Source organism: Trichosurus vulpecula, chromosome 5, assembly GCF_011100635.1.
Source record: "Trichosurus vulpecula isolate mTriVul1 chromosome 5, mTriVul1.pri, whole genome shotgun sequence".
NCBI lineage: Eukaryota > Metazoa > Chordata > Mammalia > Diprotodontia > Phalangeridae > Trichosurus > Trichosurus vulpecula.
In genome coordinates, this window is record NC_050577.1 from 185,221,880 (window position 1) to 185,245,503 (window position 23,624).

The following is a 23,624-nucleotide window of genomic DNA, read 5'->3' on the forward strand; positions in this document are numbered from 1 at the left end:
GTGACCCTAAGTTTTTCCAACTGTAAAATTAGATTTCAATTTGCACATCAGTTCTCTCTCTGGAGATGGACAGCATTTTTCATCATGAATCCTTTGGAATTGTCTTTGATTATTGTATTAATCAAAGTAGCTGAGCATTTCACAGCTGATCATCATTACAAAAGTGTTATCACTACAGTGTTCTCCTAGTTCTGCCCACTTTACCTAAATCTTCCCATGTTTTTCTGAAGCCATTCCACTACACCCCCCGCCCCCCATAATTTCTTATAGCACAACAGTATTTCATCACAATCATATACTGCAACTTGGTCAGCCATTCCTCAATTGATGGATTTTCAATGTCCAATTTTTTGCCAAAAAGAGTTGCTATAAATATTTTTGTAGATGTAGGTCCTCCTCCTTTTCTTTTGATCTCTGTGGGATATAGACCTAGTAGTGATATTGCTGGGTCAAAAGACACGTAGAGTTTTATAGCCCTTTGGGCATAATTCCAAATTGTTCTCCAGAATGGTTGGAGGAGTTCACAATTCTACCAACAATGCATTAGTGTCCCAGTTTTTCCAGATCCACTCCAGCATTTTTCATTTTCCTTTTCTGTCATGTTAACAAATCTGATAGGTGTGAGGTAGTATGTCAGTTGTTTCTAATGTGCATTTCTCTAATCAAAAGTGATTTTATTATTGATAACTTTGATTTCTGCTTCTGATAAGTTGCTTGTTCATATTCTCAGACCGTTTATCAATTGGGGAATCACTCATATGTATAAATGATTCGGTTCCCTATATATTTGAGAAATGAGGCCTTATCAGAAAAAAACTAGGAATGAATTTTTGATAAATCTTTAAAAATATGTTATCTAGAACTGGTTATAGTTTTACTAAAAATTTCCTTAACTATTTAAATACATAAAAAGGAAGAAAAAGAAAAATTTACCAAAAAAATTCTGGATGCTCATTTGACCCTCTGAAGGGTCACTCTGCCTCATACATATCCAGAGAGTATCCTTAAATGATTGTTTAATGAAACCAAAACATAACGGATACATAACAATTACAGATTTTATGTAAAGAAAAAGATATTCAGTGACTTTCCTTTGAATATATTTCATTTAAATTATCATTAGGCTGAAACTGGTTTGTAAAGATTATATCCTCTTTTATCATTGATTAATAATCTGTATTTAAATTTCCTCCCACCACCCATTTACTTTTTGTCCTGTGCACTTTTCATTTCTTAAAATAAAGCTCAGAAAAAATAAGACTTTATAAAAGCTCATTGTGTTTTAAATTCAGCTACTTGACTGCACCTTTAAACCTAAATCACTCTGGCTTTCATTGATTGGCCAAAAATAGCCAGAACTCAAGTACAGTATCAGTGGCTCATTGTTTAGGTTTGGATAGCTTAAAATGAGTGCAAATAAGTGCAAAGGCCAGAAGCTCTGAGGTCTTCCCCTCCCAGTTTGTTGTCTTTGTGATGGTAACTTGGGCCATCTTTTGTCTCAATTCTAACACAGCCCTTAGTCATGAATGAGACAAACTAAGACCAGGGAAAAATTTAGAAAGGCCAAGGTCATCACTAGTATGGACTTTTGTCTAGCCACCGGACTCTGATGACTTTGGAGGAGAGTGAGGCACAGCTCTGCCTCTCTTAAACCCAAGTCATCCAAAAGTCAAGATCACCTTCTGATGTCATTGGTCCTCTTTCAGAACAAAGGAAGAACAGCAATATCCCCAAAGTTTTAGGCTTTAGCTGCACTAAGACTTGGGCTTGTGTGTGTAAGTAATGGCTTTTTAGTAAAATTTTTTTTATGCAGAAATCCAAATAGCCTAAGTTTCCTCGTGTTTTGGAAACAATGTAAAGTACGAATGAAAGCTTATGGCAGGAAGAATGTGAAATTGCTTACTGGAGGATAAAAGGGTAAAGGACCCAAGTTCTCATTTTTGTGAGTCATGCACCCTCTTGGTAGTGTAGTGAAGCCTGTGGACCTCCTTTCAGAATATTTTTTTTGCAGTCTACATTCATAATCAAAGGAAATGCTAAATTTCAGTTGGATTTTTTCTCTTTCAAGTTCATAGATCCTCTGAAATGTATCCATATCCTCTTCAAGGTCCATGAACTCCAGATTAAGAATTTGTGGCATAGAATAAAATAGATATTTCTTAATAGTACCACTGACTTCACAAGAAATGGTCTGGGAGAAGATAGGGTGGTCCCAGAAAATTTCCATGAGATCAATTTGTTAAACTGTGTAAATGTTTAGACACACTCACATTAATGAGGTGATTCATTATTTGTCCCTTTTAAAAACTAATTTTTGTTCAAACATGAATAGAAAGCAATGCAGTTTAACAAACATATATGGGAGGTAGGAGACTTATTTAAAATAGCTCTCTGCCATTGATAGCTATGCTAACATTTACTTTGTTTAGCCCTTGATTTCTTCATCAGTAAAATATAAAACTTCTCTAAGTTTTTTTTTTTTAAGAGTCCTAACATTCCCCTAACATACCAGCCCTACCATCCTTTCTCTTCAGTTTTAAATGAAGGGGGAAAAAAATCACCAACACAGATGTTTAAGAACATCAACATTTATTTAACATGATAGAAAAGAAATGAGATATGAACATTTGCATTTAAACAATAGTAACTTTATATACTTATATTGCATGTGCTCATTGTATAATATATACACAATGAACATAATTACATTTGTACACAAACTAAGTACTGGAATTGGAAACCTTATTGCTGTACACACCTATTCCAAAGAAGTAAAAGCCCAGTACCTCAAAATACCTACACTTTATTTTGTTTTTAAGGAAAAATAGGCCGTAACATTTGTGTATATGCTGACAACAGTGTGGCAGTAACTGCTGACGCTGCAATGTGACTGAGTGCAATATGACTGAGAAATAATTACAGCAGAAAACAGGACATTTCACTTAGCAATAATAAAATGGCACATTTTAAATACACACATATATATAAGAATTTTACAAACCAAGTGTGAAACGATGCATTATAGTAGCCAAAGAGAAAATAAGTTTCAGTAGAGATGTGTAAAAGTAACCAATTTCATGTACTAAAAAGCCAAAATCCAAATGTAAATCAACTTAGAATTAAGAAACATTTAAATCTGGAACACAGCAACTAAGCTATGGCTATAGGCTACACGTTAAAAAGCACCATTATTTATGTGCACTGAAATCATAGCAGCAAGCTGGTGTCATAATAGATAACCTTGATATTGTGGAGTGTACCTATGGGCCATTAAAGCTATCTTGGAATAAACATTTCCAGAAGTGATAAAATGATGCTCTGTGGCTAAAAGCATCTGAACTATGAATTTCATAGATTTAAGAAACTGTACAATTTCTTCTGACATTTCCATAGGTCCATATCCTTAACTATGAATTATTTCAACAGAAGCTGTTGTAGCTAGAAAAGAAGAAAAGAAAATTATTTTACCACCTACAAAGTTAAAGAATTAATGTTTCACATTTCTAACTGAGGGACGCATACAGAGAGACCAGTGTTTATATACATGGCTGTAAAACAACTATAACATGTGAGAAATGATTATTAATAACCAATAGCTTGGGAAGATTCTGAGCTCCACCCATTCTTCCAAAGTCCTGAGTTTAAGTTCAGTTTTTCTTCAGAAGGACAGGAGATCACTGCTAATGCCCCTCCACATCTAGGTCAGACCCACCCAGCCTGCAAGGAATTTAATCTAAGGTGGGGAAGCCCACAGTGTTCTATTCAAACTTGGGTGGAGACAGGTCCTTCAGTCTAGATAGCCCGAGGCTGGGAGTGGTCTGGCATAGGGACATTTTCTGCCCAGGGGTGAAAGGAGGATGGAAACAAGAGGTTCTATTGGAAGGGTATATAAACTGCAGTGTAACCCCCAACAGAGCTCAGTTCCCAGCTGCTTTGAAAGAAATAAAACATGCATGTAACCTAATTCTGTTTGTCTTTCTTAGACAGCAATCTGCGGTTGACAGACATAATTAAGAAAATTGTTCTTTAATTATCCTTCCAAAATGCTATTGAGAACAATTCAAATCATAAACAGAACCAAACTTATTGAACACGAAGGAATAAATAACAAATGCTTGCTAATGAAGGAAAAAGGAAAAAAAAACCCAAAAGATTTGGTGGACCCCACTAAAATATGCAACAATATGCTCAAGTAACTGTACAAGTGTCCTTTCCAAAACTTTCCTAAATGCTGCCAAAACTAAGAATTTAGAAAATGACATACATATGCAAGAAAATATGTAAAAATATCACAAATTAGGATCACAATGGCATCCTGTGGCAGATAGAGGCTATCATTCTGTGGTGTCACTGTCCCTTTAAACATAACTACTTTCAAGCAGTTTAAGTAAATTGAAAAATTATTGGCATGACAATGCTGAACAAGGCTTTATCCTCAAAATGGGTATAAAAATATACGAAAACTTGCCATATATTGCAAGCTTTTCAACTAGTGAGTAGGTTTAGGGCTTGTACACATTTAATTTTTGCCTCTTCTACTAAATTAACCAATAATGAATGATAATTGACTTTCAGGGCCACACTCTCTACCAAGACTGAAGCAGTCATTCTCATGTATAGTTTGACAGGCAATAATACTTGCCCTCTTCATATCCCATGGGTGTTTATCAGGTGCACTGAAATGACTAAATTAATAAGACTTAGTGACATAGTTGAGACCTATGCAGCAGATGTACTTGTGGATTTAATGTGAATTAAACAATAACAAAGAGGGCAGCACAGGATAGCACAGGAGTGGAAGCTAACAAAAGGACCCTGCATTTTTCCACGGTGCTCCTTGAATTCTATATAAATAACAAAAGAGGGGTACTTATTTGTTTCCACTGGAAATGATCTTAAGCAAGAATTACAAGCATCAGAAGACTGAAAGAGTAAAACAATAATTTCTGGATCAAGAAGAATAGCCTGAAAATGGAGAACAGAGGCATTTGGCAAAATACTGAACTGCTGTGGACTGGATTCGGAAACAGAAGCTTGACTTGCTCATTTATTTTTAAAAGAATAAAAACAAATATTAAGTACTTGTAAGAGGCCTGCAGAGTTGAAACTTGTCTATGTAGAAGCAACGGCAAAACTTCAATCATTCCTACTCTCTAATCTCCAACCTCTCCTTGTCTACTGGTTCCTTTCCTGCTGTCTTTAAACATATGTGCTTCGGTCTCTTTCATCCTTAAAAAAACCCCAAAGGCCAAACCAAAACCAAACATAAACCCCAAACCTTCACAGGCATATCATCCCCTCAAGCTGTTCAGACCAACTCCTAAAAAAAGGTGTCTACATCCTTTACCTCTACTTCCCCTCTTCTGACTCACTCTTCAATCCTATGCAATCTTGCTTGCTTCCAACCTCATAATCTGAAATGGCTCACTCCAAACTTAACAGTGACAACTTAATTAATTGGCAAATGTAATGGTTCTTTCTCAGTCCTCATTCTTTTTGACTTCTCTGCTGCATTGGACACTATCTACCATTTTCTTTTCCTGGATACTCTCTCCTTTTCTGGTTATTTGTGACCCTACTCTCTCCTAGATTTCCTCTGATGTAGCTAGTCCTTATCAGTCTCCACAGTTCTCTCACCTGCTATATCTCATCCCCTAACTGTAGGTGACCCCTAAGGCTCTGTCTTGGAGATTGTCTTCTCCACTCCCTATATTCTCCCTTGGTGACTTCATCAACACTATGAGTTTAATTATCATCTTCATGTAAATAACTCAGAGATATATCCAAGTTTAGTCTCGTCTGACCTTTAGCCCTATGTCACCAATTGCCTACTAGACCTTTCAAACTGAAATGTGAATGCCTCAGATAGATCAGATTCAACGTGTCAAAAACAGAGATCCCTCTACCAAAGTCCCCTTCTCTACTGAAAGTACTTACGCTTTCTTAGTCTCCCACATTCATAACCTTGGGCTCATCTCATTTTCCCTTTCTTTATCTATCCAATTAGTTCCTAAATCTTGCCATTTCTATGTCCACAAAATCCTCCCTGTTGCTCTCTCCTCACTGTAACTCATCTTCTCTTCTTCTGCTGAAGGGATTTTCCTTAAGTGAAGATCTGAGCATGACAGTCTTTTGCTCAATAAACACTAGAGACTCCATATTGCCTCTGGTATATAATATTAACTTAAACTCCTTTGCTTGCCATTTAAAGCCTTTTGCAACTTGGCCTAACATATTTCTGGCTTCATTATAATTGCTCCCTCCTATACTCTGATCTAGTCAAATTCTCTCTGAGCATCATTCCACCTCCTCTGTGCCTTTGCATTGGCTATCTCCTTTTTACCTCTGCCCCTTTTTTTCACCTCAACCCATCTCCCTTCAATACTCAGCTTAAGCACCACCTTCTACATGAAGTCTCTCCTGATTCCCAACTGCCAGTGTCCTCCTAAACGGCAATGTACTTATGATTTTTATATTATATTCATTCTTTATATAATATCATATATGTATTTATGTCCCAGAAAGTCTTAGTGCAGTTCAAAGTGTTAATAGCTTAATTCATAATGCTAACTGAACTATTAACTAAAGTCTCTCTTTAGAATGTAAGTTCTCGAGAGTAGGGGTTATTTCACTCTTTGTATCCCCAGAGTCTGGTCTAGAACTACTTAGAAGGTGCTTAATAATTGCTGACTGACAGGCACTCAAAGCATGATTAGGTTTATGCTGTTTAGGTATATAATGTACCTAAATACAATACCAATGTTACTGCATCTGGACATTGAAAACAAAACTGGAAAAGAACAGAAATTTCATATTCTGAACTTTTCTGAAAAACATAAAAAAAAGAAAAACAACACAAAGAAAACAACTAACGATTTGCAAACACCCATGATTAGCAAAATCCCAATATATCACTTAAAAGTCAATTGTTTTTGCAGTTTAATAACAAGCTAATCTCCAGGAATTTAGGAATCTAAGCAATTTAGAAGCCAGCTGCTAGAAGAAAGTCATAGGTTTTTTTCTGTTTTTAGAATAATTTTCTTGTAGGTAATTCCCTAAATATGTGTTAGCTTCCCCCTCCCCCTCAGTGAAGCTTGAAAATATTTGCATATGACATTACAATAAAAATCACCCACAAAGAACCTTAGTCTAACTATTTATTCTGCATATAAGAAAACTAAGGCCCAGAGAAGGGAAATGACTTGTTGAAGGTCAAACAGCCAATTAGTGGTAGAGCTACCACTGTTAGTGTAGGGCTTCTGACCTTTGATGCTGCACACTCTCCCCCAACAGTAACTATCTTTGGTCATCACCATTTTCAGGGTAATCCACGACTGGCTGCTATGGCCCCTCTGAAAAATTTCTTTGGGAAGTAACTGATGGTTTTTGATGGCTTTGTGTTGGCTGTATCATAAAAGCATTTTGTTCCATTTAATTCAATAGATATTTATTAAACATCTGTTATGTGCAAGACACTGTGCTAGGTGCTGTCAGGGATTAAAAAAAGAAAACAAAAGACATCAGCACCAAAATATCCATAGCAATATTATTTGTTATTAAAACTGGGGTGGTTAAACTGTGAGATAAGAAGTAACAACTATGACAAACACAAAGAACTATATTAGATATTGTATGAGGTGATAGTGGAGAAAGCAGATTCATAACAATATGTGCCCTAAACATCTATAAAAAAAATCTCACAGCAACAAAATGTGAAAAAATGCATAATGGAAAAAGTTCAGGAGGGGTACTGAGAACCAAAGATAAATTTTTCTTAAAATCTTGTATACACACACACACGCATGCACAAACTAAAATAACGGCGTTTAAAAATCTTTGTGAAAAAGATACCTAAGCTCTTGCAATCTAATAGTGAAGAAATGACCTTTACAGAAATATATTAGTGGATGTGTGATTTCATCAATGTAGGGTACTTCCCCTCACACAGACTGCAACTCAACCATGCGTTCTCCTGATGTATGACACTTTACCTATTTCTTCCTATAACTTCTTCATAAAGAGGACTACCCATGGTATGGGGCAGACTTATGTGTTTACCAATGGAGCATGGAGGTTATTCTTGCCAAGACTAGCTAACCTTTCTCCCCCCTCCATACATCTTTCTGATGACAAACTTTATGCTGCTTTTCTCACATAAAGCCTCACTGGTAATGCATGGCAGCCTACTCATGCCCACTAAGCACTTCTCCATTACTTTTTGGGTGATTCTCAACTTTTAATTTTTCAGAGGAAATAATCGGAGCTAGCATTGATGTAATTATTACTAAGCGTCAGGCACTGTGCTAAATGCTTTACAAATATTATCTCGGTTACTCTTCATAACAACTTGGGGGGTAGGTGCTATTACTCTTCCCATTTTACAAGCTGAGGGGCTGAGTGACTTGCACAGGGCCACAGCTGGTAAGTGTCTGAAGCTGATGAGGGCCCAGTCTCTGGGAACCCCCTTGAATCTGGAATACAGTCTCTGGGAACCCCCTTGAACTGTCCTTGAATCTTCCAACTGGATCTGGCCTTCCCCTAAGGCCACAAGTCTCACATTATCATTAGGCCCAAATCTCTACCCAGCCTCGCCCTTTGTTGTTCAGCTACTTCCCACCCTTAATCCCATTACCTCACCTTGCCCTCCTTGGACTTCCCCTCAAGACCCTCCCTAAACCCCTCCTCTAGTCACCCCAGACCACCCCTCAATCCCTCCTACAATCTTTGTGTATATAATCTCCATCTTGCCTCCATGAAGGTGCTCAGATTCAATCTAATTCAGTAGGTTGAATCTGGCCCGCTTGTGGAAACAGGCGTCACAAGGGGGGGGGGGATTTCTTAAGACAGCCCATTGTGGTGAATCCCTAATAAACTTTCTCTTTTCCCTTGGCTGAGAAGGCTTGAGTTGAATTCTTTCGGCAGGACCCGGTGCGTCAATATTTTGGGGTGTTGAGCACCCCTTAACCTTTTACCTCTTCAAAGCCACATCTGAATTCAGGTCTTCCTGACTCTAGTCTCCACACTAACCACTCGGCCACCTAGCTGTCAACTACAGACTGTAGTATTCCATTATTCATAGCCATATAGAAGAGCAAAAGTTCAAAAAAGTGGGCCTTTTATTTCAGGGAGAATCATAGGGTCGCTAAAAGCAGTAAATGATATCTCAATGGCAATCTAGTCCGTTTATCTTCTGTTCAAATCTACGTCCAGTTTACTGTTCATCTGCAGAGTCTCTCCAAACTGGACAGCCAAACTGAGCGTCCAATGAGACAAAAAATTATTCTTTATACACTGCTTTTCCTGCATGGGTTATTAGTTAGGCTGAACTTTTCTAGTAATTATGGCAGTTGAGCGGCAAAGTGGATAGTGTTGGGCCTAGAGTCCAGTTAGATCCCAGTTCAAACCTGCCTCAGACTCTTACTAGCTATGTGCCCCTGTGCACATCTCTGAACCTTGGTCTGCTTCAGTTTCCACCACAATAAAATAGAGATAATGATAGTACCTGCCTCCCAGGGCCCTTAAGTATCATCTCCTTTGGTGAGATAGCTTATCTTATCTTATTTACCAGTTAGGTTTTATCTCACAAATACTTATCAAACACTTTGCAAACCACTTAAGTGCTATGTAACACTATTATTATGGATCTCATTTCAGGGGCCCTGTAATGTTATGGAGCTGGATGTCATCAACACAAGGTCATCTGCAAACTAGATATCTAGGGCCTTACTTATGTAGCTAGAAAAAAATCTTCCATTTGGACTTTGCACTGGATTTCTTACATGATGGCATCAAAAAAAAAAGACTTGGAATGCATATAGTTGGCTGTTTTTTGCTTTGTTTAATATTAATAATCATTAAGTCAAACAAATTTTTCTCTTGTGTTACTTTTTTTTTAGAGGGGGGAAGGCAGGGCAATTGGGGTTAAGTGACTTACCCAAGGTCACACAGCTGGCAAATGTGTCAAGTGTCTGAGGCCACATTTGAACTCAGGTCCTCCTGACTCCGGGGCCGTTGCTCTACTCACTGCGCCACCTAGCTGCCCCTTGTGTTACTTATTATTTTAAGAAATCTTATGATATCAATATATTCATGGGAAATATCTTGTTGTAGAGAGACTGCTCTACAGAAAACAAATGCTTTCCCCCTCTTATAGTCATCAAAAAAGCTGATTGTTTGGAGGCAGAAAGACTAGTTAGGCAGCTATTGGAACAGCTTAGGCTACAGAGCCCAAAGCAGGGGACTGCAGTGCAAGTTGATGGGAAGGGATGGGTATGAGAGATCACCATGGCAGAGTAAGAACGAGCAACTGAGGGACTAAAAGGATAATTCCTGGAACAGACAACTGAGCAGAATGTATCAGACCATACAACTGTGAAGCCCTCGAAGGCCCCTCCTGGAGCCTACCTGATGCTGATTTTATCCAACATCACTGGAAGCCCTAAAGATGGAAATATAAGCTGCTAACTGACCCATGTGCTAGAAATATTCACTCTACCATCTTTTCTAAGTTACTCATGTTCAAGTTCAGTCTAATCTATTAAACAACATAACAAATGAACAGACAACTACGTATGAAGCACAAGCAAAATGGGGGGAAAAAAGAACATACTTCTCTGTAACTATACACACATGAAATGTGATCCTTCTGTGAGCTGTGGTTGTGCTGATGCAACTGGTGATGTTGAAGGCTCAGGTGACTGGGGCAGATTTTTCACTGAAAGCAACACACCAAGAAAACACGAGAAAATAAAAACCTTTAACATACAATAGGAAAGTAATCCTAGGACTCTATTCAGATGTTAATGAATACAGTCAAAAAAAGTATGAGAAAAGTATGAGCCTTTTTCTGCTTTGTAGCTTTCACAGTGACTATAGCACAGTGCCTTGCACATGGTAGGTTCTCAACAACATACAAATAAGTGAATGGTTTTGAGTAGAAATTAACTGATATGTTTATTTTTTATTGCTACTGTCTAATTCTGGAACAAACTACTTATATACTATGAAATCTTTCATCAGAATCTTTGTGTCAAGATGTTAGCTTCTGTAGTTTTCCAGACTTCTGACTGACAGCTAGATGAATCACTCCCAGTTAGGTTCTCAATCTGTCTTATCTTTAATAAACTTTCTAGGTTGGTGTGGACAGACAATACAGAGGAGGAAAAATATCTTACTTTTCCTAAACAACATTACAATGCTTTACACATATTGATACATTTGAAAGATGTTGTGTCACGTAGCGGAAAAACAACTCAGGCCTTGGGATCAGGGCCCTGTATTTATGTCCTGGCACTGACAGTCATCACCTGAGCAACTCTGGCAAGAATGTCAAGTCTTAAGGCCCTCATTTAAAAAATGGGGAAATTAGTTATGGGAGTAACTGATCCATTTTGATAATATAGGTAAAGTGCTCTGCAAACTGCCATCATCATAAGCTAATATTTATTTATCATTTTCAAGTTTGCAAAGCACTCCATATACATATCATTTGTTCTAGGAGGTAGGTGCTATTATCCCCTGTCTACAGACAAGGAAACTGAGGCTGAGAGAGGTGAAGTGATTTGCTCAGGCTCACTCAGCCAATAAGGGCCTGAGGCAAGATTCAACCATGGTCTTCTGGACTCCCAGTGCAACAGTCCTAGTTGCTGTTGTGAGTGTGTTGTTGCGAGCCTGTCGTCAACCTTAAGATGCTATAGAAACATGAGCTGGGTGAGCTGTTAAGGGACAATTTCAGGGACTAGTTATATTAACAGTGAAAATTTTTTAGAAGTTAACTTACTGTTAATGGAACTGAATTGGCCACTGTGAATAAGTTGCAGTGAGATCAAAGTAATGAATAATTCAATTTAAAAGACAGTGTTTTATGATCCAACAAGAAAAAATATTTTGGTATAAAACGTCCTATCTTAGAATGACGGTGAATATAGGTAATGAGTAAAAATGTGGCTCTTGAACCTCTCTATGTGGTGTAGCATAAGGAACATTGATAGGGTTATGAGGAGATGTGGGCTTACGGTCTAGGCTTGAACACGTCTTATCTGTGTGACTTTGGGGCAAATCATTTCATGTTTGAGCCCCAGTTTCTTCATCTGTAAACTGAGGATAATAATTCACTTATACCCCACAATGGGGAAAGATCCAAAGAACCATGTTCTACTTCTTTCTGGAAGGGAGGTATTATAATACTTAGTTTGAAAAACTATTGCTGTAGCAGGATAATACAGTAATTGTTCTTTTTCTGCTTAAATGTGTGGAAGAAATTCTCATTTCTACTAGTTCTCCTTATTTGGGATTAACTGACCTTAACTACCATGTCAAATTCTGGGGCACTGAGGCAAGCACTTATGGGGTTCAACAGGGTCAGGACTAATGAATTCACTCTTCATTTTTGGTTACTTAATTTTGCAGGATCCCTAGAGAACCACCTTCTTGTGATGCCTACCAATAGGACCAAATTTGTAAGGAGAATTGTGACTTTTTTCATTAAAGAATGCTTTTATAAAGGTCAAAAATAGAAAAATGATGAAAAAAGGTTATATGAAATAGGAGGGAAAGAATTATAACACACATAATGATATTTACCGGGTATTACTTGATTTCCTCTTGAAATCTCAGCAGCTGGTTCATAAGAAATGACATTCCCTTCTTGTTCATTGACACTGGTTATTTCCTTTTCTTCTGAGTTACCTTCTGGTTTATGATTTGTGAGTAGAGCCGCAATTTGGGTGCTAATGAATATAGAGGGACATTTTTAAATGTGGTTCTAGATTATGTAATGAACCTAAAAACAAAAACTGAACTTAAGATACTGATTTTTTTTCCTTATGAGACATTATTAAGTTAAAATAAATCCTGCCTTTATTTTTTGGCATTAAAGTATGTTTTCAGAACTTCAAATATAGAAAGGAAGGGAATGGTATGTCTTTTTTAAGGACATAAGTAAAGAAGATAGGAATAAAATTACCAAAAACAGTGAGGCCTTTTAGAACCTAAATAAAAGTAACAAAAAAAACCTCAATTAACATGACAACACTTTTGTGAGATAGAAATTAGAAAGTTAACACAACTGGCTTGAGGCAATGCTATTTTCATATGGGTAAATTAAATTTCTACTGTTTCTAGCACCAGTAATTTTTCTAATTACAGTTGCTTTTGTCTTTACCTGTATGAAATATCATCAGATATTTTTTCTGTATCCTTTTGCTTATCCATCATTTCTTCAGAATTCTCTTCTCTTGGCTCAGATTTCAATAGTGTTTCACAGAGTGAGTCATTATCAGTTTTCATTAACTACAGGACAAAAATTAAATTTCCTCTTGTAAGTCATCCTTAAATATACTCACAGACATATACAAAAAGTATTCTCCCACAAATGAAATTAGGACTATAGTAAATTATCTTCCCTGTGAAATGACAATGCTTTCTGTAAACTTTTCCATAACACTAAACTATGTAATGGGGTGCCAAGATTCTGGGTTCAATAATAACATTCTAAAACATATATTAGATTGTAAATTACAATCTAGCATTCAAGAAGGGTATCATTATAAAGACCTCTCTTAGTCTGAATGCCTAAATTTCAGAGTTGCTTTGAGAGAGGCTGAGACTACGTAGTTTCATTATTTGGGTGACATGGTCAAGGGAATCTTTAAAAATTATTAAGTCCTGGTGCCAGGGTTTACTTATACATCTGCAGGCCTTTCGGAAGTGCTCTGTAATCCCTAGGAATTTGATTCTGTGAAGTAAGATACAAAAGAGAGTAATGTACAGTAGGCCTAGAAGGACAGGCTGGAGTCAGATTTGTCAGAACTGATAACGGCAGTATCAGTTTGGCAGCTTTGGGGAGTACTCACTAAAGAAGTGACAAAATAGATGTAGGGGAACCAATTAGGAGAATTTTCTAAGAGTAGGAAGGTAGTAATGTAGTGAAGAGGGCCATGAACTAGTATGGTAAGTCTATGACTGGAGAGGAAGGTATACTATGAATGCAAAATTGACAAGACTTTGCAACTGGTTGGATGTGAAGCATAGAGAAAGAAGAGTTGAGGACAACACTCAGATTGCAAACCTGGGTGACTGGAATAATGGTGAAAATACCACAGAGACAGTAGCCAACATAGAAATAACAGCTATGATGAACAAGAAAGAAGCCAGTGAACAAGGCCAATGCAACCAAGATTAGGACGGAAACAAAACTGGGAAAGAATTTTTACAACTAGTGTCTCTGATAAAGGCCTCATTTCTAAAATAAATAGAGAACTGAGTCAAATTTACAAGAATACAAGTCATTCCACCATTGGCAAATGGTCAAAGGATATGAACAGGCAGTTTTCCGAGGAAGAAATTAAAAATATCTACAGTCATATAAAAAAAATGCTCTAAATCAGTACTGATTAGAGAGAGATGCAAATCAAAACAACTCTGAGGGACCACATCACACCTCTCAGATTAGCTAACATGACAAAACAAGAAAATGATAAATGCTGGAGAAGATGTGGGAAAGTTGGAACACTAATTCATTGCTGGTGGAGCTGTGAGCTGATCCAACCATTCTGGAGAGCAATTTGGAACTATGCCCAAAGGGCTATATAAAAAAATGTGCATACCCTTTGACCCAGCAATACGCACTTCTAGGGCTGTATCCCAAAGAGATCATAAAAATGGGAAAAGGACCCACATGTACAAAAATATTTATAGCAGCTCTTTTTGTGGTGGCCAAGAAATGGGAATACTATTGCGCTATAAGAAATGATGAACAGGTGGACTTCAGAAAAACCTGGAAAGACTTATATGAATTGATGCTGAGTGAAGTGAGCAGAACCAGGAGAACACTGTACACAGTAACAGCCACAGGATGCCTGATTTTGATAGATTTAGCCCTTCTCAGAAATGCAAGGACCTAAAACAATTCCAAAGGATTCATGAATGGAAAATGCCATCCACATCCAGAGAAAGAACTATGAAGTTGTAATGCAGAGCAAAGCACACTATTTTCTTTTTTCTTTTGCTTTTCTTTCTCATGGTTTCTCCCATTCATTATAATTCTTCTATGCAATATGACTAATGTGAAAATGTGTTCAATAGGAACGTATGTGTAGAGAGCCCATATCAGACTACATACCGTTGTGGGGAATGGTGGGGGAGAAAGTTTAAAACTTATGGAAGTGAATGTTGAAAACTAAAAATAGGGGAGCGGAGCCAAGATGGCGGCTGGAAAGCAGTGAGCTCTCCGCCGAGTCCCTCCAAAAACCTTCAAAAAATGGCTCTGAACCAATTCTAGAACTGCAGAACCCACAAAGCAGCAGACGGAAGCAGGGCTCCAGCCCAGGACAGCCTGGATGGTCTCTGGGTGAGGTCTATCCCACACGGAGCTGGGAGCTGGGAGCGGAGCGTGAGCTGCTCAGACCAACCAGACCAGGAGCCGGGCGGAGTGGGCCCTAGCGCCCTGAATCAGTGAGCTGCGGCAGTTACCAGACTTCTCAACCCACAAACACCAAAGACAGCAGAGAAGGTTAGTGGGAAAAGCTGCGGGAGTGGAAGGAGTTCGAGGTTCGGCCACTGCCCCCGGGGCAGCGGAAGTGGGGCAGCTACAGCTGCTGTTGCTTCAGGCCCCAGGCCCACCTGGTGGGAGGAATTAAGTGGCAGATCAGAGCAGGAGTGCACAGCCTGCTGAAGATCTAAACCCAGTTCGGGTTGGGGGTTCTTGGGGAAGGAGGAGTGCTGGGGTGGCAGAGCTGGCACATCCTCCGCAAACATGGAACATAGAACTCTTTAGTCTACAAGCAGTCATATCCCACTGAAAAACTCAAGGGTCAAGTTAGTTGGTTGGGAATATGGCCAGGCAGCAAAAACACACCCAGATTCAGTCTCAGACTTTGGATTGTTTCTTTGGTGACAAAGAAGACCAAAACATACAGCCTAAAGAAGTCAACAAAGTGCAAGAGCCTATACCAAAAGCCTCCAAGAAAAACATGAACTGGTCCCAGGCCATGGAAGAGCTCAAAAAGGATTTGGAAAAGCAAGTTAGAGAAGTAGAGGAAAAACTGGGAAGAGAAATGAGAAGGATGCGAGAAAACCATGAAAAACAAGTCAATAACTTGCTAAAGGAGACCCAAAAAAATACTGAAAAATACACTGAAGAAAACACCTTAAAAAATAGACTAACTCAAATGGCAAAAGAGCTCCAAAAAGCCAATGAGGAGAAGAATGCCTTGAAAGGCAGAATTAGCCAAATGGAAAAGGAGGTCCAACAGAACACTGAAGAAAATACTACCTTAAAAATTAGACTGGAGCAAGTGGAAGCTAGTGACTTTATGAGAAATCAAGAGATTATAAAACAGAACCAAAGGAATGAAAAAATGGAAGACAATGTGAAATATCTCATTGGAAAAACCACTGACCTGGAAAATAGATCCAGGAGAGATAACTTAAAAATTATTGGACTACCTGAAAGCCATGATCAAAAAAAGAGCCTAGATATCATCTTTCAAGAAACTATCAAGGAGAACTGCCCTGATATTCTAGAGCCACAGGGCAAAATAGAAATTGAAAGAATCCACCCATCGCCTCCTCAAATAGATCCCAAAAAGAAATCTCCTAGGAATATTGTCACCAAATTCCAGAGCTCCCAGATCAAGGAGGAAATACTGCAAGCAGCCAGAAAGAAACAATTTGAGTATTGTGGAAACACAATCAGAATAATCCAAGATCTGGCAGCTTCTACATTATGTATGTATATATGTATGCGTGTGTGTGTGTGTGTGTGTGTGTGTGTGTGTGTGTGTATATATATATATATATATACACACACATATAGAGAGAGAGAGGACACAGGGTGAGTTGAAGATGAAGGGAAGATATCTAAAAGAAATAAAATCAAATTAAGGGATGAGAGAGGAATATATTGAGAGAGGGAGATAGGGAGAGATAGAATGGGGTGGATTATCTTGCATAAAGGTGGCAAGAGGAAGCAGTTCTGTGGGAGGAGGGGAGAGGGCAGGTGAGAGGGGAATGAGTGAATCTTGCTCTCATCAAATTTGGCCTGAGGAAGGAATACCATACATACCCAATTGGGTATCTTACCCCACAGGAAAGAAGAGGGAAGAAGATAAAAAAAAGGGGGGGATGATGGAGGGGAGGGCAGATGGGGGTGGAGGTAATGAAAAACAAACACTGTGGAAAGGTGACAGGGTCAAGGGAGAAAATTCAATAAAGGGGGATGGGTTGGGAAGGAGCAAAATATAGTTAGTCTTTCACAACATGATACACATGTGGCCTATGTTGAATTGCTTGCCTTCTTAGGGAGGGTGGGTGGGAAGGGAAGAGGGGAGAGAATTTGGAACTCAAAGTTTTAAAAACAGATGTTCAAAAACAAACAAACAAAAAAAGTTTTTGCATGCATGTAACCAGAGTGGCCTTTGTTTTCTTTGAGTGACTCAATTTATCTCAGTGAGCATTACTAGGTGCTAAGCCCCAGGCCCAAACCCCATTAGGTGTTAATGTAATCCATGTGGATGTGAACATCCCAGGGTCCTAAGGGGAGGGGCCAACTCAAGAACCAATCACCAGAGCCTGAGCTCTGGTGATTCAGATGATGTTTGATGTCTGAAGCCCTATAAGAAGGGAGGACAAAGCCATTTGTGTGGGGCTCTGGAGATGGTGTTGATGAGGAGACTCCAGGCAGCTGTAGTTAAGGAGCCCTCCAGCTTGTAAACCCGAATGTTGAAACTTTGTTGAACTCTGGTAACTATCTGTTGGGACTTGAATCAGACAAAGTCTGTCAATTGATGTTTGTAATTTGTTTGCATTTTGTTTTGAAGTTCAGGGTGCTGGTTTTTTTTTTCCCCTGAACTAACTGAATGATTTTTGAATTAAAAGTAAGCATGTCAACCCCTTCACCTTGCTTTCCTTAATTAAGCATATCAGAAGAACCTGTGCTGTTGGCAGCTTTCTGGGTGCTGGCTGTGGGTGAACCTTATACCCCCACAGAAGCTGCTAGCCAGGTTGTTGAAACAATGCAACTAGAAAATAAGATACACAGGCAATGGGGCATAGAAATTTATCTTGCCCTACAAGGGAAAAGGGGATGGGAGGGGAGTGGGGTGATAGGAGGGAGGGCTGACTGGGGAACAGGGCAACCAGAATATACGTCATCTTGGAGTGGGGGGGGAGGGTAGAAATGGGGAGAAAATTTGTAATTCAAACTCTTGTGAAAATCAATGCTGAAAACTAAATATGTTAAATAAATAAATTTAAAAAAAAGAAACTAAAAATAAATTAATTAAAAAAAAAAGAAGCCAGTGGCCATGGCCTCAGAAGTCTATTTGCACATGGCTAAGAAATAAGGTGAATTAGAGAACCTAAAAGTGGGGAGGCAAATTTGACCTCATAGGCATTACTGAGATTCAAAATAAGTCCCCTAACTGCAATATAGCTCAGGAAGGGACTCCCTTACTCAACAGAAATGCTATCAGTAAAATGAGGACATGGTAATAGAATATATTAAGACAAGATATTCATGTGAGGAAATTCGAGAACCAGGAGGAAGAAGTATGGTAGAAAGCATGTGAATAAAGATCCATGGAAGCAGAAATAGAAGCAATATTATCATCAGAATATACAACAGAACACCTGGACAGAAAGGAAATAAGTGAAAAGTTTGGCAAATAGGTCACAAGTCTGTCAGAGAAGCATGATATGTAAGTGATAGGGAACTTGAATTTTTTAGACATCTATTAGAAGTTTCTGTCCAAAATCAATCAATAAACATTTATTAAATGTCTAATATGTACAAGCTATTGTGCTAAATGCTGGGGATATAAAAACAGGCAAAAGATAGTCCTTGCCCTTCAAGGAGCTTACAATCTAATGAAGGATATAATTTCTTAGTTTGCTACTATCATTTCATCTATGAAAAGGTGGAAAGACCAAAACAGAAGATATTCTATTCTGGATCTAACTCTTAACCAACCAGAAGGAAGGAACTTATTTGTGGGGTAGAAATGATGGGAACGGGGCAGCTAGGTGGCACAGTGAGTAGAGTACCAGCCCTGAAATCAGGAGTTCAAATGCAGCCTCAGACACTTGACACACTTACTAGCTGTGTGACCTTGGGCAAGTCACTTAACCCCAATTGCCCTGACTTCTCCCCTCAAAAAAAAAGATGAAATGATACAAACTTAATTTAAGGTTCCCATAAAACTACTCTGTCTTGGAGTTTGTGATAGAGAAGGGAAGGAAAGCCACAAAGAGAGAGCAGATTTCAAAAGGTTCAGAATTTTCATTATTTGGTGCTTTATTCTGTCTGCTGTGACTTGCCTCACGGTGTGTCAAGGCGATACTAATGTACTGTATTTCTTGTGTACAAGGGAGGTTAAATGTCAGACTTATTCTATATGGAACCTTCAAATGAGTCCCCATCTTGGAAGATTTTTCTCCTAAGCAGAAGAAACATTCTATTTTTTAAAAAAAAATTATCAAGCATTTATTTTGTTTCCCTGCCTCATGAAAAAAAAAAAAGAAAAAGAAAAATGTACAGAAATCTTATATCAAATAAGCAAAACAAATTTCTATGTTGGCCACAACCAAAATATGCTTCTCATTCTGCATACTGGTCCATCACAAGGTGGGCAGGATTCTTATTCACCAGTCCTCTGTAATAACCATTGATCATTGCACTGATTAGGGTTCTTAAATCTTTCAGAATTATTTGTTTTAAAAATATTGCTATTATGGAATACATTGTTCTCTTGGTTCTGCTTACTTCACTCTGCATCACTTTGCATGAGTTTTCCTAGGCTCTTTATTTTTTAATGGTTCACTGGTATTACATTACATTCATACACCATAATTTGTTCAGCCATCCCCCAACTAATGGAGTTCTATTTTTGACATTCAAAAAGAGCTGCCATAAATATTTTTGCAGTAAGGTTTATTGTAAATTCCCTCTCATCCCTGCCTCTCTCTCTTGCCTCTTTTTGGGAAGATAAAGTGAGGAATTTATTATGTAATTTTTAATAGAAACAAGTGGTACGAAATAGAGACCAATGGTTTCAGATCCAATCTTCTTTTTATGTTCTACTATGTATATGAAATGTCCTTTTTTTAGGGCATTTAAATTCCAAAAAAAAATTATACCAATTAAGAAAAGATTATGATATTCCAAGATTTTCTTTTACTTAGAATAGCTGCTGCCAAATCTTATTTTGTTTTTGAATCCTTTCTTTCTGGCTGCTCCCAGTATTTTTCTCTGACTTAGAAGCTGTGGATTTGGCTATGATACTCTTATCTTATTCTGATTTTCTTTCAGGAGGTAATCAGTGGAGTCTGTTTGTACTTCTCCTCTATTTCTAGTAAATATAGGCAAATTTTATTTCTGATTTCCTGAAATACAGTTTTGAGGGAGCCCAGTGGTTCTTCATTTATCTTTCCTTTACCCATTTTCCAGGTCAGCTGATCTTAACAGTAGATTTTATATTTTCTTCTATCTAAAATCTTTTTTTGTTTAGCTTCTTGCTTGCAAATTAAAAAGTTTTCTTTGAAACAATCAACAAGCATTTAATAAACACCAAATATATTCCAGTCACTGTGTTAAGCACCAAGAGGTAACAATCTATAAGGGGGATAAAATATGAAGGATACACAGAGGATAGTCACATATAAATACATGATATTTTTTTCTTTCACTGGGATTAATGATGGGGAAATCAGGAAAGACATCTTTAAGGAGGTGGCCCTTGAAGTAAGCTATGAAGGGAGCTGGTTTCCCAGAGCCAGAGGTGAAGAAAGAGAGAACTCTAGGCATTTGGCGTAGCCTGTGCAAAGATAGAGGAGATAAAATGTTGTGTACAGGGAACAAGCAGGAAAGCCTAGCTGGAACTTAAGAGTGTGTGTGCTGGAGTAACACACATACAACACATATCATCAGTCTGGGAAGATACACTGGAGTCAAGGACTTTTCATTCCAAAGAGAGAAGCTTATCCTTTATCTTAAAGGCAATGAGGAACCACAGAAGCTTCTTGACTGAGGAGTGAATGGGGCAAGGCTTTAGAAATATCATTTTAGCAGCTGTGAGGAGAAGGAAACCAACGACAAATCTACTTCCACAATTCTGGTGGGAGGTGATGAGGATCATGACTAGAGGGCTGTGGTACAAGTGGAGAAATAGATGCAAAGAGATGTTAATGAGGCAAAATCATGAGACTCGGCAACTGACTGGATATTAGATTAACTCAAACTCAAGTTGAGATTGTAAACTTGAATGACTAGAAGAATACTGCTGACCTTGACAGAAACAGGAAAACAAAAGAGGTGGTTTTAGGAGATAATGATTTGTTTCAGACATGTGTTTACATGCATATGGGACACCCAGGTGGAGATATTCCGTAAGGCAGCTGGAGAAGATGTGGGGTTGGAGCACAGGGGAGATGAAGATTGGATATGGTGATATATGAACCATCTACTTACGGATGGCGGTTGACTCTATGGGGCCTCAAGAGAGAGCAGAGGAGAAGGACCAGGATGGACTGATCCCAAACTGCCAGCTCCTGCTTCCTGTGAGTCGGACCTCCTGGGCCTTACAGGAAACATCACTCAAAGTCAACAAGACCTGGGTTCAAGTATCATCTATTATACCTACTGACTATGTGACCCTGGACAAGTCTCTAAAACTAGAATTTGCAAAATAGATGCTAATCTCCATCACTAGTGGGAATTCTTAGACCAATGAGAACACAGATCTGGTTAAAAACAAGCCATAAAGCAGCCCAGGGTAGGCAGCACCCAAAAGGAGGACCCCAGCATCTAATACTATAGAAAGGCTGAAAAGAATAAGAACTGCACAAAGGTAATTGTGCATTTAGCAATAAAGAGATAAGTAATAAATTTCCGCTGAGTGGTGGGGACAGAAGCCAGATTGTATGGGGTTAGGAAGTAAGAGGGGATGTGAGAGGGGGTGGGGTGGGGGGAGACAGTAAGTGAGTGTAGACAGCTTTTTCTTCAAATTTGGTTGGGAAAAGGAGAGAGATATTACTTTGAAGGGATCATAGGGTTAAGTAAAGTGTTTTTTGTTTTTTTTTAAAGGATGAGAGAGATTTAGGAGTGCTTTTAAGCAGCAGGGAAGGAACCAATGGTTTAAAAAGCAGATGAAATTAGAGAGAGGGGATGGTTGAAGGGGACAGATGATCCAATAGGGATAAATGTAAAACTTTGTATGACTAAAAAATATTGTCAATTTCACAAGTACAAGATGGGGGAAGGGGATAGATAGAAGGTATCTGAAAAACACCTGCAGGTTCTAATGGATTTTAAGATTCTTACATGGTGAGATGTGCCAGCCACAAAAACTAAAGGTTGGATGATGAGAGGGAAAACCATCAGGAGTAACAGTCCCATTGCACTCTGCCCTGGTTAGACCACATATGTTCAGTTTGGGGCATCATAGTTTAAGAGATCTTTTAGGGGACAACAGTTAGGACGTGAAGAGCCTCCAGGTCATGCCATATGAAGAACAGCAACAGAGAATATTTAGTGTGGAAAAGAAAAGATTTACTTAGGGAGGATAAGATAGGGCTTCTAATAATTGAAGATAACTGTCACATGGAATAGAAAAATACTGTGCTCTCTTTGGTTCCATAGAACAGAAATACGGGTAGAAGTTGCAGAGAGGAGGCAAATTTAGGCTGATGTCAAGAAAATTTTCCTAATAAATTAGACTTATCCAAAAGTGGAATAGCTGCTGTGAGAGACATTATGGGAGGATTTCAAGTAAAGCTGGATAACCCCTTCTCTAATGTGCAGTAAGGGAATGCTTGATCAGTGCAAGAAAGAAAGAAACAAGCATTTATTAAGCACCTACTATGTGCCAGGCACTGTGTAAGCACTTTGCATATCGTATCTCACTTGTTCTTCACAATAACCTTGGGAAGGGGAATGCAATTATTATCCGCATTTTACAATTGAGGAAACTGAGGCAGACAGCTGTTAAAAAAAACTTTCCAATGGTCACAAAGTATCTGAAGTGCTCTAATTACTATACTACCCAGTTGCCTGGACTAGATGACCAGTGAGGCCTCTTCCAATTCTGAATAACTCTGTGAATGAACACATTTTTTTTATGGTTCATAAAACTTAACAAATTGTTTTTAAAAGCATCACCTTATATGCTCAGTTCAGAGTACCCCTACTCAAATTAGCTTGTACCTCTTTACTGAAGTTCTCATCCTGAGGATCTATGGTGATAGTTTCTTTTAGCTGAGCTACTTCTTCTGCAGAAGTTTCAAGGTTTGGTTCAATGTTGTCTTCTCTGTTCTCCAGTTCCTTAACGTTACTTGATATCAAATCATCCCTCTGATTCTGTGAAACAAATTGGACATTTATGGATTTACAAGGGATAATACATACACATGGTGCCTGTTTACAGTGCAAGGCACATCTAAAATTCTCCCGACACATTACTGGCTCACAGGGCAAACATTTATTTGTTCTGAAATAAGCTGTCTCTCCTGCCCAGAGACTACAATAAATTAGTGGAGAATCTAAGAAAATCAGTCAGAGGAAATAAAAGAAACATGCTATATGTATCATTTATTTTTGTTTCTAGTTTTTAAACTTAGACACTTTGGTG

The 23,624-nt window shown here is 38.4% G+C and overlaps 1 protein-coding gene across 8 annotated transcripts in view; it reads right to left on the minus strand.

Moving 5' to 3' along the window:
* Positions 1 to 2,575: 2,575 nt before the first annotated feature.
* The window catches only part of PLEKHA5 (pleckstrin homology domain containing A5), a 196,476-nt gene continuing 175,427 nt past the window's right edge, over positions 2,576 to 23,624 (minus strand). For 5 of the 8 annotated variants that reach the window (XM_036758853.1, XM_036758852.1, XM_036758851.1 and 2 more), the window contains 5 exons: positions 23,201 to 23,353; positions 13,163 to 13,290; positions 12,583 to 12,728; positions 10,630 to 10,714; positions 2,598 to 3,438 (listed from right to left, as the gene is read on the minus strand). In XM_036758853.1, the coding sequence (XP_036614748.1) occupies positions 3,420 to 3,438; positions 10,630 to 10,714; positions 12,583 to 12,728; positions 13,163 to 13,290; positions 23,201 to 23,353 (531 nt within the window). In that variant the 3' untranslated portion in view covers positions 2,598 to 3,419. Of the gene's footprint in view, positions 3,439 to 10,609; positions 10,715 to 12,582; positions 12,729 to 13,162; positions 13,291 to 23,200; positions 23,354 to 23,624 lie in introns of all 8 variants that reach the window. The other 3 variants (XM_036758859.1, XM_036758858.1, XM_036758857.1) reach the window with 1 other exon arrangement.